The sequence below is a fragment of the Euprymna scolopes genome, chromosome 3, assembly GCF_053919585.1.
Source record: "Euprymna scolopes isolate OS-2025 chromosome 3, ASM5391958v1, whole genome shotgun sequence".
NCBI lineage: Eukaryota > Metazoa > Mollusca > Cephalopoda > Sepiida > Sepiolidae > Euprymna > Euprymna scolopes.
The window spans coordinates 167,272,491-167,288,856 of NC_136484.1; the positions used below are offsets into that span (position 1 = coordinate 167,272,491).

Here is a 16,366-nt window from a genome sequence, read left to right on the forward strand (position 1 = left end):
GAAAATTGGAAAGTGGGATTGAGAAGTCGGCGCCCCCAGAGGAGAGGCACTCTGACCTGCAAAAAGTGCCTGGGTAGCCCTGTCGGCATTCCCGATAAGGGCGCCTCCGCCTCAGAGAACCAGTAATAAACTAACTCCCGGTAATCGTGAAGAAAGAGAGAGCCTGTTTCCTCCCTTTGACTATAGGTGGCGTTAATGTCTGTCCACCCAGTTACGGAAGCACAAAATGTATATAATGCCACCGTTGAAATAAAAATAAATGTTTAATTTTAAACATGTTTTTTTTTTTTTTTTTTTTTTTGTTTTTCGCAAACATATTTAAGTTTGTCTTTGTTTTTTTTTCAAACATATTTACGTTTGTTTTTTTGTTGTTGTTGTTTTTTGCAAACATATTTAAGTTTTATTTTTCCAAACATTTACGTTTTGTTGCTAGTTTATTTTCAAACATTTACGTTTTTTTTTTGTTTTTACGTTTTTTTTGTTGTTTTTTTTTTGCAGGCATAAACTAAATATTTTTGAAATATTTTTCTTTTAGAAAAGTTTGCTTATGCACATATTGTACCGCGCTATTTTTTATTTTTTTATTTTTTATAGTAGTTTCAAGTAATATTCAGGTTTTACAATATCCCTTTTCAAATATATATATAAATACTCGCGGAAAAAGTAAAATAAGTCCAGAAAAATTAAGAAAAAAGAGGGGGGGGGGGTCAATAAAAAAAAAGATAAAAGAAAAAACGTTGACTTTTTTTATTATAAGAACGTAAAAAATACTCGCGGAAAAACGGTTGTACCCATAAATATGTTTAAAAGAAAAATATAGCAAAAACATTTAATTTATGCTTGAAAAAAAAAAAAATATTAAAATTAAAACAAAAATAACGTAAATGTTTGAAAATAAACCAGCAACAAAACGTAAATGTTTGGAAAAATAAAACTTAAATATGTTTGCGAAAACAAAACAAAATAAAACTTAAATATGTTTGCAAAAAAAAAAAAAAAAAAAAAAAAAAAACATGTTTAAAATTAAAACATTTATTTTTATTTCAACGGTGCCATTATATACATTTTGTGCTTCCGTAACTGGGTGGACAGACAGTAATAGGCTAGGCACCGCCAAAATTGGGGGGGCAGGTCAGTACTTTTTGACGGACCGTCTTTTTAAAAATCTACCAAAAATCAGGTAATTATCCGATCAATACGAAATTTTCAGCGATTATTAGGAGAAGAATGAACTTTATAACAGTGTACTTATTTTTCATAAACGATATTTATATATATATATTTTTTTGCTTACAAAACCTCCCCTTGTTTTGAAGTGGGAACAAATATGCTTAAAATAATCATCTGAAACTGAACAAAACATATTGTGTTGTTGTAAGGGAAAGAATTATAGATAAAAAAAAAAAAAAAAAAATTGTTTGCATACCTTATTTTGACGTCTGAATATCAGAACTTCGATTGTGTTTAATTATCCCGCTTTTGAGTTTTGAAGTGTGAAATTCGGTGAATATGTTAAGTAAAATAATTAATTTAAGTTAAGCAAAACAAAAAAAAAATTTTTTTAATATTTATACGAAAAAAGCCATTTTAAAATTTTTGATAAATAAATTAACAATTTTTTTTTAGCGAGCCGAATGCATGACCATTATTAAACAGGGCATGCTTTGAATAATTGATATATAAAAAAAAAATTCGATAAATGTTGTGCCCTTTGTGTTAAAAATAGCATCATTTTTTTCGATCCCGTTTGAAAACGTTTGCCGCCTTTCGACTACGGTGGACCAAACGCGCTGAAATAATTTTTTTTTATTCTGCTTTAAATTGCCCCCCCCCATTTTGGGGAGTCTGGCCCCCACACACATATACATTAAAAACCAAACTCATACAAATGGTCACCCATCTGGTACTGGCCAGCCTCAGCTTTATAATACATTGAAATTTTCGTCACTGAAAAATAAGTTTTTTTGGCCTGTTTGGTCTTCCATAGTTTTCTTCTTATAATCCGCAAACGTAAACAGAGTCGATCTCGACTCTACATGAACGCGAAATATCTGGTTACCTATATGAATATGTGGAATTATTTGAAATTCAGGTACTTATATTATAATATTTTTGCATATTCTCTTAGAAAATCATCCTAAATCTTAGTTAGACAATAAATAAATAAATTAATTATTTCAAAAACCTTTTTTTTTTAATATTTAAGTACGTTTTTTGTGCAAGACAAAAAATGTCAATTGTTAACTTTTTGGGAAAATTTAACATTTAAAATTTAATTAAAAATAGTAGAAAAGGTTTTACATTATTCTGTTTTCTATATGATAAAATTCAGGGTTTTATCTTTCTGGGAAAAAAAAAGTTACTCAGAAATAATGGATTTTAATAAATGTAATTTAGTTTTAAAAAACAACAACAACTTCATTTTGCGGCCATTTTTGGCGGTGCCTATAATAGGCAAACGGAGGAAACAGGCTCTCTCTTTCTTCATGATTACCCTAACTCCCTTCTCAAAGAGAGAAGCAGAGCCTGGGAGGATGGACCGTCTAGAACTGCACAAAACCAGCATTACATCGCAATCAACAGGAACCAGATCATTACAGGAATTGGTGTAACAGGGTTGTCGGTTTAAAGAAAACAACACGACAGCTTTGTTTTAAAACTTTTATTGAAGAAATCAATTCAGTTAACTTGATTATGTAGTAGAGCTAACATCTATTCAATGTTGCCACTTTTAGCTTCAATCACCGCCTTGATACAGGTCCGGAACTGGGAGTATGCCTTTTCCACAAGCACCGACAGGAGCTCGGCGAATACTTACCAGATGGCGGCGATCAGGCTGGCTTTGGTGTTATGGGAGGTCATGTTGGTGATTTTCTCTATGTATGACATAACGCAGTAGTCCAGCGGGTTCAGGTTGGGGGAGGAGGGGGACAGTGAGAGAAAGATACAAAGTCGTAGCACTTCTTCTGAAGCCAAGCCTGTTTGGATCTGAGTCCTGCTGCAACATCCAGGGTCTGCCAGCAGCCACCTGATTGCACCAGGGGATCACCACACTCTTCAGCATATCCAGGTACACTTTGGTGTTGACTTTCAAACCGACTTTGAAGATGTGAGGTGGCATAATGTGGCCCTCACTTGAAACTACACCAAAGGCTATAACCGTGACCAAAAACTTTTCATCACCCTGGGCACGTCCCTGTTATTCATGGCAATCCAACGGTGCATTTCGAGGGTGCTGGCAATGGTCCTGTTGTCATAACTTGAATCGGTAGAGAGCATGAGTTGTACAGCGGCGCATCTCCGACCTCGCTCGTTTCACATTGTGTCCTTTCAGACATGATAGAAGGCTCCTATCGCTCTTGGGATTTGTACACAACTGACCAACTAGTAGATGGTCTGCAACAAAAAAAGAAAACCGGTTTTCATCAAACGGAAATGGAATCATGTCGTATTTTTTAAGGTCGTCAATTCTATCGTTCCAGTTCCACCCTGTAATCTCTGTTCATTTTGGGAGCCAAGGATAAAAATCCTTCAACATTAAAAAATTATGGGAATTCTCTCTCTCTCTCTCTCTCTCTCAATATCTTCCTTCTTTTTCTCTTTCCTCTTCCCCCCCCCCGTACACTTTTTCCCCATCCCACTGTCTCTCTCTTTCTAAACCTCTGTTTATGCCTTTCTATATTTCGACTGCTACGGCTTCTCTTCGTGTTTCTTTTCGCGCACCGACACAAAATATTTTACGGGTTTTCTCATTTGCATTTGATGTTAGCTTCGAAGTTTGCAAACTTTCTTTTCTCGAATTGTTTGGCATCGAAGTTAAATGTCACAAAATGGCTGGTGATTCTTTGACTGATGACGCTGACGCTGCTACACGAACAGGTTTTTCTCGACTTTTATTATTTTAAAAACATTGAATTATTTTTTAACTTAATTATTTATTTGTCATTAAAATGATATTTAAATGAAAACTAGAAACCAACAAAAACATTCCGTTCTCGTAGCATGCATTATTCACACGTGTTCTTCAAAAAAGAAATATAAAATAGAACTTTTAGCGCTTCTACACTATTAGGACGAAATTTCGGAAACCGTAAAACTGAATTTCACATAGAAACAATGGTATCTTCGTAGTCCTCGTATTTTTAAGATGATTATATCTCAAAATTACAAAAATCTATTATGTAGAAAACGATTTATTAAAGAAAATAAAAAATTGAATTTGATGAAAACGATCGTAAGACACAGAAGGGTTCAAAAGAGATAATTTTCCGTTTCGATTTAAACAAGATGGCCGCAATTTTTCACTTGCTAACATGATTAAAGTTGTTTTTTTTTTTTAATAATTCAGCAATATTCAGGTAATTTCGACTGTATAACTTTGAAGCTACCATTGTAATTTATTAGAATTGACAAAAAAAAAAAATCAGTAGAAACCATTGTTTTTTTATCTGAAAACTTCATTTATCGACTACAAAAGTTCGTTCTAATAGTGTAGAAGCTCCGAAGTTTTAAATGTATTTTATGGCTTTATCAATTGATCTATTAAATAATTATTTTAATTAACTTATTAAAGAATAGAAAGAAATTACTGTTGTAATAATAATTATTATTGTGGTTGTTGGTTCTTATGCAGTTAAGCGTCAAGCGACCGTGCTGAAATAATAACGTTAGAAACCTATTCTTAACATGGGGGGGGGGGTAACTATTTTGTACTTTCACCTTACAATTTAATATACAAAAAATACCGAAAAAAAATAAATTAAAAAAAAATAAATTTAATCATATCTAAAAAAAAAAAAGGTAAATTTATACAAATACCGTGACAGCGAATTAGTAGAAAAAAATGTACCCTAACCCTAACCCTAACCCAGTTTTCAGATTCGTGTTCAGCACACCGAAACGTAACAGAATACTACGTAAAAGATTTTACTAATTCGCTGTCACGGTGTTTGTATAATAATACCAAATATCACAGTCCGTAAGTACGCAATTTTAGAATAGGCATTTATGCAATACGGACCGTCCGTATTGCATAAATGCCTATTCTAAAATTGCGTACTTACGGACTGTGATATTTAAAAAAAAAAAAAAAAAAAAAAAAAAAAAAAAAAAATTGGTACTCATGCAGAGAGTGATCCGTGCTGAAATAATAACGTTATTATTTAAAAAGCCATTCTTAACATGAGGAGGGGAGGGTGTTTTGTACCTGTTCTGTACTTTAACCTTACAATTGAATTTAAAAAAAAAAACATATAAAACTTTAAACATGGAAATACGATTTAAAAAATAGCGCGGATCACAAGTGCATTAGCACCAAAGATTTTAAAAAATAGCGCGGATCACAAGTGCATTAGCACCAAAGATTTTTAACCGCATAAGAACTCTGTTAAACACCCTCCCCACATAAAGAATGGCTAGTTGTCCTGTAAGAGATGACTCCCTGAAGTACTTCCGTTTTTTCTCGCTTACGTGCTCCTATTCCGAATTCGTACCAGCGGACCGGACCGCCGGACCGGACCGATATCAGTGAACTTTTGAAACACCCCAACCTCCTCATAGAATGGCTTTCGAGGTTGGGGGGGGGGTATTCCGAAAGCCGTTCTTAACATGGGGAGGTTGGGGTGCTTATAATACGCAGGAGGTCGTAAAAATTTACCTTTTTTTTTTCTACCGAAACGGCAACGCTAGGTGTATCAGAATTTTTGGGGAATTTTTGACACCCCTAACAGAAAACTGCGAATAAAATATAGAAAACTCGTAATTTCTCTTTCTAAAGTGGGTTATTTATTTTCTTTATAGAATATGCTTCCAAAATAAACTATTTAAGTTGTTTAAAAAATAATAGAAATATTATTTTTCATTTTAAAATTTTTTTTTTTTTGCCATATTTCAAACTGCTATTAGTATTAATTATTGCACAATAAAAATAATTCGGAATAAGAAAAATATTTTTCGGCGCTTCTACAGAATTAGGACGAGACTTTGTAACCGATATTGAGTTTGCAGATAAAAAAAAAAACGGTGCTAAATGCACTTACTGACGCGACGCGCTTTTTTTTTTTTTTTTTTAAATCGTATTTCCAAGTTTAATTAAAGTTTTATGATATGTTTTTTTTTATTCAATTGTAAGGTTAAAGTACAGAATAGGTACAAAACACCCTCCCCATGTTAATGGCTTTTTATATAATAACGTTATTGTTTCAGCACAGCACAGCACAGCACGGATCAATAAGTGCCGAGTACCAATAAACCCATGTTTTCAACTGATTTTTTGGTACTAGTGCAGGGAGTGATCATCCGCGCTATTTTTTAAATCGTATTTCCAAGTTTAATTAAAGTTTTATGATATGTTTTTTTATTCAATGGTAAGGTTGAAGTAGGTACAAAACACTCTCCCCTCCCCATGTTAATTTAAAATAATAACGTTGTTGTGTACGTCTGGAATACCGATTTTTTTTTTTTTTTTTTTTTCCGTCAATTCTAATAAATTACAATGTTACTGTTGCAATATTTTGGGATTAATGGGGTAGTTATTTAAATGCTCCCCACATCAGCATTATGTGGCACACGGCCGGAAAGTGGGAACCCCGCAGGCTCCTCTAAAGAAGGGCAGAAGGGCACTCCTGCAATTTTAAAATTTGCCTGAGTAACCCCGTCGGCATTCCCCGGTCGGGGCGCTTCAGGCAGCAAGCAATAAACTTGCCCCACCGGAAAGCCCGGTGGCAAGGCCTGGGAGAGTGGACCTCCTAGGTATTACCCAGGCGGTGTACCTCAGTCCAACAGGTGCTGGGCCAGTTCCCGACCCCTCACCTGTTGGGCTGAGTGTCAAGTTTTTTTTTTTTTGTTTTTTTTTTTTTTACAAGGGTGTCACCACTTATCAAGGCCCAGAGGCCACTCGAGGATAAGGGTTAATAGGTATACATTAGTCATTGTGATTTTAGCATAGTAAACAGTGGGAATTTTGTAACTTGGATTACTTAGGGGGACGATTCAATTAGAACTTGTTCATATTGGATATTTTTTTTTTTTTTTTTTCATAGGTATCAACTCATTATCAAGGCCAAGAGGCTACTCAAGGATAAGGGTTAAAGAGTGTACAGTAGAAATTGGACAATATAATAATCATTAGTAATGAAAATTTGTTAAATTTGATAACTTATATGGAACGGCTCATCAAGAACTTATTTATGTTAGACTTGAAGACAACCATGTTGTAGTCAGCCGGAAAGCAGGAAAACGGAAGACAATTCCACAGGCGTGCAGTTCTAATAAAAAATCTTTGTTCATGGAATCTACGTTTAGGTTTAGACACAGATAAAGAGTGGGGGGAATTATTGATAGTGTTTACAGCTAGACGAGTGTTTCTTGTGAAAGTTTTGCGAGGGGGGGACCATAGATTGAAGCTCAGTCGAACACTTTCCATGAAAATAACGATACATCAGAGACAAACTCGCAACATCTCTTCTGTGAGATAGAGGTTGCAAGGAAGAGAAAAGGACATCTCCTACGAGGCTACGAAGTCTATTTTGAACTCTATCAAGGCAGGACAAGTCCTTTCTAGCAGCTCCTGCCCAGATGTGGCAACAGTATTCCATCCTTGGACGTACCTGGCTCTTATATAGATAGAGAATTGCATCAGCAGTGAGATATCTACTGGATCGCTAGAAAGATCCCACCATTTTTCCAGTGGCCTTGGCAACAGATTTGATGTACGTGTTCCATTTAAGATCAGGAGTAATGGTCAAGCCCAGAAGCTTGTCAAAACTTAAGGCCTCCTGAAGACGAGAGCCATCCTTGACTTGTACTACCCTGTCTCCCTGCAGCCGAAGCCGCTAGGAGACATCCCATCATCCCAGGGGATTAATGGGGTATTTATTTAAATGCTGCCCACATCAGCAATATTTGGCACAAGGCCTGGAAAGTGGGAACCCCGCAGGCTCCCCTAAAGAAGGGCCACTCCTGCAATTTTAAAAATTGCCTGAGTAACCCCGTCGGCATTCCCCGGTCAGGGCGCCTCAGGCAGCAAGCAATAAACTTGCCCCACCGGAAAGCCCAGTGGCAAGGCCTGGGAGGGTTGACCTCCTAGGTATTACCCAGGCGGTGTACCTCAGTCCAACAGGTGCTGGGCCGGTTCCCGGCCCCTCACCTTTTGGGCTGAGTGTCAAGTGACGAATCCTTGACATGTACTACCCTGTCTCCATGCAGCCGAAGCCGCTAGGAGACATCCCATCATCCCAGGGGATTAATGGGGTATGATCCCACACAGTCGGACGATTCTATTTATAAACGATGCTGCTAAGAACTGACGAATCAAATTAATTCACGTTCTGCTACCAACCAATCAGAAACCAGAATTGCTTCATAAATATTAAACCTTTTCTGGAGCAATTTCACATGTTCTTTTCCCGGGTTTCGACACAGTAAGAATATTTTGTTCTGTGGAACTATCTACTACAAACAAGTCACCTCCCAGGACTTGTGTGTAACAGCGAACCATCTGAAACTGTTCTGAAACTAAAAATGGCTTACACTTCTAGAGGTTATGCGCCCAGCATAAATTATGCAACATAAATTATGCAGTCGAAATTACCTGAACATTACTGAATTATTAGAAAAAGAAAAAAAAATCTTTAGTCGTATTAAGTTTAAAGTTTTATATGTTTTTATTCAATTGTAAGGTACAACCCCCCTCCCCCATATTAAGAATTCTAAGAAATTTCTTTCCTACTCGCTCAATTTTCCTCCCTGCAGAAAGCAAATGAATTCCACAAACAAAGCCATACCTTTAAACTCAAATTTTATTCACAATGTATCGGCAACGAAAGTTCTTTGGTTATGGTAATTCCTTGCAAAAACGGTGGCCGAATTTGCTATCAATATGCATGGAGCCTTTAGTTAAAATTCCTCTGTGGGAATGTTAGTTCATTATTCCTTTGGAAGGATCCATATTGTTCAACACGGCAGGAATGATGGCACCTATATTCAGGCATAAAGTGAGTCCCTTAGAACTCCTGAAGAAATAAGATGTTCCAATAATCGGATAATAGCATGCCGAACGGTAGTAGAATGTTCTCCTTGGTTTGAATAGGTCCAGAAAATAGATTGTCTCTGTAGAGTTGAGTCCTGTGGAAACATGATGAGAATTGGCAGTGAACCGGATGTTAACGCACCCACCATGAGAGACAAAATGAAAAATCGTCTTTTGCACATGGCTCCACGCATCGCTTCCGCTTGGGAAGAAAAAAATAAGATAACCACAAAATAATTATTGACCAATGGCAGAGCTCCGCTCCTAAAATAAACACCTCAAATATCACAGTCACTGGGAGCCAGTTTGGCACTATAAAAACGAAGGATTTGAGGGAACCGAAAGGAGGGAAGAGGAGATTTGCCCTGCTGCGTCAGTGAACGCATGGACAGATTCTCCCACCCGACCTAAAGAGATTGAGAGAAGTGAACTCGCCCCGCTGCACCAGTGAACATATGGACGAATTCTCCCACCCGACCTAAAGAGATGAAGAAGAAAAAGAAATAAGGCACCAGTGAACTGAAGCCGACTACGCTCTCATGTTATGGGCCAAACGCCTTCAATTCTAAACAATGCCTAATTCACACAAACCAAAAAAGAGAGGAGGAAAAAGAAGACGAAGACGCCGGGCTGCTAGCTGCTGATGAAAAAGTCACTCGCTTTCCAGTTATAAGCCAGGACACGCATCACCAACAGTAGGATAACCGGCCTACCCTAACCATCTCCACCGTCCAAAAGATAAGTTACATTTTATGAACATTCATTCCTCGTCAATTCATACATACCTACAAACATTTTACGAACATTCATTCCTTGTAAATTCATACATACCTACAAACATTTAACGAACATTCATCTCCTTTGTTAAATCACATTCCATCCTACGAACATTTTGCCTCTCCTAATACAAATTGTCGGTAGTAAATAAAATCGGTTCTCAACCTTCAATATTCGTCTGTCTTTAATTATATGGAGTCAGAATCTACACACTTCCAACGTTGTTCATTTCATGTATTCTTGGTTGTGGCCTCTATGGCATCCTTTCCTACCTCTAATTCTTTTTTTATAAATACCGAGGCCATAGTCCTTCGATCACTAGGGACTGCCAAAATTCCCACAGAATTACCCCACCCTATATGTAACACGATGTAACTTTATTATAAATTAATATTATAAGTATAACTTTTGTACCATTTAAAAGAAGGGCAAAATAAACCAGTAATAATTTTTTAAAAAATTTTCATCGAACGAAAATAATGAAATTGCGAGACGAAACTCATGTTTACATAATTGGTGCTTTAAAATAACATTCCCATGTAGTAGACATTCCGAACGTGGACACATACCCGTAGTTAATAAATCTAGCAAAAATCAACTTATGGTCAGATTTTCGTGAAATTTTCGATACTTATCCATTTTAGGATGAAATTACATATAAAATGCAGTTTTCATAAAATATACGAGGGGAAATATGTTTTTAGTGCGTCCCCCCCCCCATATTTATGTTTTCGAAATTTTAACAAAATATATTTAAATCTTAAGGGTTTTGAATACTTTTAGGGCACAACCTAATAAAATAAATAATTCCATACAATCTTCTGAAATGACGAACGCAACAACTTCATAAAATGTAACACAGAAAAGGTTTATTAAGGAGAATGTGATATGTTCCTGTCAAAAGCTGGACTCCGGCTACCTGGTGCTATCGCGGTAGTTATTTCCCGTGGAATCGTCGATACCATTAGGAATCACTGAAGTGGAGAGAGAAAAGAAAAGGGAGGTCCGTTCTGTTTGGTGGCTCTCTCAGTAAAGACGAGTTCTTATTCCCCAAACCGGATGCTGGCCGAATTCCTTGCACCGTACCCCTGATTGGTCAGTATGTGGCCAAATAGTACAAGGGAGAGGCATTGATTCGAGTTAGAAAAAAGTTCCATTTGTTTAGTGTGGGTCCCCCCCTCCCCCCATATTTATTTTTTCGAAATTCGAACAAAATATATTTAAATCTATCGAAATTTCTATTTATTATGAAACATAAGAGTTCAAATAAGTAAAAAATATTTATTTTTTAAAAATTTAAATACACATATTGAACAAAAATTTACCTTGAAGTTGCAATTAAAAAATTGATATAAACTTAATATTATTGTTGTTTTTTTTAAATAGCATTTTTTTTAATTAATATATGCTATAATCAGTTGAATTGCCAAGAATAAGAAACTTCGTAAACATTAATTAATTTTTAAAAGATTAAAACGATTAAAATTCCATTATTTCAAAAGGTTTCATTACAACATAGATTTTTAATTAATTGTGTTTAAATTTTTTTTAAATATTAAGTTTTAATATAGACATGACTCTTGTCAGCTATTTTATCGACAGATTAAAACCAATTTGAAAATATTATTGCACAAATATTAAGCATTTTGTAGCCCCCCCCCTCAAATTTTGTTTGTCTCTTTTTACTGAACAAAATATGGAATCCCGTAGGTAACCAAATGAACATTCAGTAAAACCGTATTTCATATTTAATATTCAAATGTTTATAATATTATTAATCGTTAAACTGTGTAAATCTTAAAACCTAACAAAATTATAACAAAGATTAATTATTAATTGCAGTTTGAAGAAGATAAACAAAGGTTTTAAAAAATCATTAAGTCGCTTCTGCTTTTCCATAGTTTGTATAGTTAACACAAATCTGACATCACGGAAACATGCGGTCTATTTTTCACAATTGTTTGGCAGACCCTATCGATCACCAACTGCTTGGTGTCCATGAAGGAATTATCTTGGCTCCCTCGACAGAGAGGCCGCTGGTTTGAGTCTATACCATGCCGTGTTTTTTCTTGGACTGAAAAATAAGCATGAATACAAAAAAGAGCACTAAGTCAAATCACCTGACACATTCAAATTTAAACCAATCACAGACCGGCTAACAAACCGTGTAGGCAGCCTAAAGAAACATGGCGGTTGAATGTAGAAATTTCTCACACACTGCCAAGGAGGAGAGGAAAAAGTAATGGATAATCATTACTTTTTTCCTAATACAAGTTAATTAATAAAATGGTCGAATAAACGACAAATAGCAAGTTAATCCAATAAACATAAGTCTTAACTTAGACAATTTTATAATTTCAATATGTTTTAATTCAGTTGAATTTCTTAACTTTAATATGGTGATTTGTTGACAATTCAAAATTGAGATTCAATAATTATAACTTAATTCAGTTAACTTTCTTAATATTACACTGCCAAGGAGGAGAGGAAAAAGTAATGGGTAATCATTACTTTTTCCCAATACAAGTTAATTACAACTGTAATCCAATTAAAAAAATTTCCTTTTTTTTTTTAATACCAATATATGTGTGCCACTGTCTGTCGTCAGTTTTCAGCTTAAATTTCAAACTTCTCATGCATCGAGACATAAGCTAATTTCCACTATATGGACCGACCTGAGGAGCTTCATCCTTACAATTAAAACAAACCCACACCCCTAAAATATCTTGATTAACTCCCACACAACTGAAATGGTACCAGCTGTCACAAGGATCGCAGCATACCATTGGTGATGTTCCATCATTCGGAACAGAACAGGTTGGACAGAAAAAGGGATCTCCTTCTTCTATAAACTCAGTTGATGCAATATCATCATTACCCTTAATTTCCAAAGCCACAAGGTTTTTTAAGGAATGGACCTGTTTGCACACATTCTTAAGAACAACCGCAGAACGAACATTATTTTCGCTTCCAGTAATTAATTTGATTATTTTACCAAGATTCCAAAATTGTCTGGGTTTGTTAGGAGTCTTAATAAGTACTATATCTCCAACAGATAACTTGGGAGCACAATTGCTCCCAATTTTGGCGTCGACTTCTCTTAATGACAAGAGGTAATCATTATGCCAGGTACGATTGAATTTTTCAACAAATTTATTCCTCATTTCGAGGGAATGTGATAAGGCAGTCCTATTTGGAGGGTCAGAACATAATTCAGCATCATAATTATTAATAAGCAAACAAGGTTGATATCCTGTTTGAAGAAAATGATTCGGAGTTAAAATATTAAAGTCTTTGTCGGCAGAAGCAATATAAGTGAGGGATCTGTCATTTATTGCCTTTTGCACATGAGAAAGTGCAGTCAGAAATTCAAAATAATCCAAATTTCTTCTGCCCAAGAGTTTCCTCAAACATTGTTTGACAGTTTTAATTAGTCTCTCCCAGGCTCCCCCTGCCAGGCAGAGTAAAGGGGAACTTTTCGATGGACAATGTGTATGGATTTAAATTGTTCTTTCAACTCGTCCAATTTGAGCACGTTCGATAACAATATTCCGGACACAACAAAGGATTTTGCGTGATCGGAATATACATGCGTAGGGATACCAAATAAATTGGTAAACCTAACAAAGGCCAGCATAATAGAGTGGGTGCTCATATCCGGCAATAATTCTAAGTGAATTGCACGTAAACTCATGCATGTAAAGAGTAATATGTACATTTTAACTTCTACCCGTCCAACTTTAATAGAAAATTGACCGGTGAAATCCACATCGACTTGTTTGAATGGGCGAACAAAGTTCACCGTATGAGCAGGCAATACTGATCCTGCAGAGCATTTATTTTTTTACATATGGTGCAAATACGCACGAAGGCTTTTACTGCTTGTCTCCCCTGAGGGATCCAAACCCCAGACAGCCTTAACTTACTGAGGGTTGAATTAACCCCCCCCCCCCATGTGGCAACAGTTAAGATGAGTTTCCTTAATCCCCAGTTTTGTTAAATAATGATAATTTCCCAACAAAAGGGGAAACTTGACCTCGAACGGCAGGATATCAGAATTCTGTATCCTACCTCTGGTTCTAATTAACCCATCTTTATCAAGGAATAACCTTAAGGCAGTTACCCTAGAGGGAGGCCTTTTCCGGGATGGTTGTTTCAAGTAACCTAATTCCAGAGGAAAAGCCTCCATTTGCATATTAGTAAATAGCAATAATTTGGCCCTATTAAAATTGTAAGCACTACGGTGACGTAACAAATCATAAAATTTCCACACTTTTTCTGAGACGCTGATTGCCTTAGATAAGCTGGAATCCAACGGGAATGTATTTTCAGAAGAATGTGTCTCCTGAGAGTACAAACATGATACAATTTTTTTATTAGTTTCATTTAGACAAGGTAAGGGTGAGATTGGCTAATCAATGCCATCTCTATTGAGCCATTCTGGGCCATATATCCAGAAACTGAATAACTGGGAAATTTTAGAAGTATTGATACCTCTAGTTAAAAGATCTGCCGGATTTTCCGACGAAGAAACATATTTTAATTTCGGTAGAACGCCAAATTTAATATTAATATCTTCTGAAAATTTTTTGATCTCTACGATCCTGTTTTCAATGAATATATTTTTCTTGGATCCTTTACCGTTCAGGACCCATGAGAGGGTAACTTGGGAATCAGACATCAGAAAAAAAATATCAATATTAAGGGGCCCCAGAGCACCCAAAACTTAAGAGCTAAAAACATCGCCAATAGTTCGAAAGTGGGAAGTGACTTCCCTTTGATTGGGACCTTTGCAAACAACAGAGAACAATTCACTCCCTGTTTCTCATACAGGGTGAATCCGTACGCGTTTTTCGACATGTCACAGAAACGAATAAATTTGACAGACTGATTTTCTGACAATACATGCCTGGGAAATTCAAACTTCCCCAAGTCATCTAAATTCTTGGCATGGGTTTGCCACAGCTTATTGAGCTCTTCAGGTATCTGCTCATCACACGACAACTTGCTTTTCCTGATCGAACTAACAATGATCTTCCCCTGTATCGTGATGGGGAGAAGCATAGACAAAAGGTCATATACTCCTGATATTTGTGAAAGAATCCCCCGTTTGGTATTAACCTTAGGGTCCACTAAAGTGGGAGAAAGTTTGAACGTGTCCTGAACACGATCATATAGGTAACCCAATACCTTCTCAAAGGCTGGGAAGGGAGAAGCAATAGTTTCATCCTCCAACATTTTTTCTTGTATCTCCGAGCAATTAGAATTGCAGGATTGTAAATCGAAGCCTGCCTCTGACAGTCTGCTACGAACATTGTTATAAATAGCAAGAAGGGACTCTCCATCACAACTGGTGATTACAAGATTATCCACATAAAAATTGTTGAAAATAGCATGCGATGCTGCATCTTTTGCATATTTTTCCGCATAGAATTTCAAAATGAAGTTCAGAATGAAGAGGCTAGCACTGAACCCAAATATAATTGTTTTGTATCTTAAGAAAAAAACAAAATCTGTTTTTATCCTCTTCCAACTTAAGGTGGATTTGTAAAAAGGCCTTCCTTATATCACCTAGAAGAACCTATTCGTTTTTCCTGAATCCCAGCAAAAATTCAATAAATTAGCAGATAAGTTCATGCCCATGTAGGCAGCATCATTAATTGATATCCCCTCTCGACGTTTTATGGAGCAGTTGAATACGAGACAAATTTTTATCATTACTCCAGTTTCCTCCTTTATAACGGGTCTATGAGGAATCCAAATAGAATCTTCATACTTCCCACATTTCTCATAATCCTCAAATACTCATTATACATTCCCTTCCTTTCTAAGTACTCTGCCACTCTCTCCATTAACTTTAAGGAAGGCACAAAGTTACTTTTTACCAGTAGGATCCTATCATGATGCCACAGTAAGTTTACGTAATATTTCCCCTCCTTCCATACGATGGAGTTTTTGAACTCTTCTATCTTTTCCTTGTCCACAGCCGATAACTTGACCTCTTAATCAATTCCTAATGAGTTGAGACTGAGCAACGTCTCTACCCCTCGTTCAACTGCGGACTCGGAGAAGAAAGGCTTCAATCCATCCTCATAAGAGAGTGTCGGATTCAGCACAAAATTGATCAAATAGCTGTTGCATTGAGGAGGGATTTCACAACGCAATTAAAGGCGAATCTACCTTATTCAAATCTTTATTAAAAAAATGTCAGCTCTCACCAAACGGAATTATGAAATTTCCATGTCGCCATGCGTTTCCATTAAGACACTCAACTAGCATGAGATTATTTAACTTGCTCAGAATGTCCAAACCAATAATCCCCTTAATGAGAGTTCTATTCAAATTCTTATAACCGAGACTGAGCCGGAAACCTTCATGAGACAAGTTATTGACAACTTTATCGAAATTATCCACTTCGAATTTTAAATTTAAATCTTTGAAAAGTAACGCCGCAAATTTAAAGGGATTTTGATCACCTAATTTAATCGATATATTGTACTCCTGCAATCTCAAGGAGTCACTGCCGATCAACGTGTTTACCGCCATATCAACCTTCATGTG

General features: G+C 36.1%; 1 protein-coding gene across 2 annotated transcripts in view; it reads left to right on the forward strand.

Annotated features, from left to right (window-relative positions):
* Positions 1–3,665: 3,665 nt before the first annotated feature.
* LOC145260239 (organic cation transporter protein-like) overlaps positions 3,666–16,366 on the forward strand; it is a 77,070-nt gene continuing 64,369 nt past the window's right edge. Inside the window, exon 1 of one of the 2 annotated variants that reach the window (XM_080118072.1) lies at positions 3,666–3,879. In XM_080118072.1, the coding sequence (XP_079974198.1) occupies positions 3,853–3,879 (27 nt within the window). In that variant the 5' untranslated portion in view covers positions 3,666–3,852. The remainder of the gene's footprint in view (positions 3,880–16,366) is intronic. The other variant, XM_080118067.1, reaches the window with a different exon arrangement.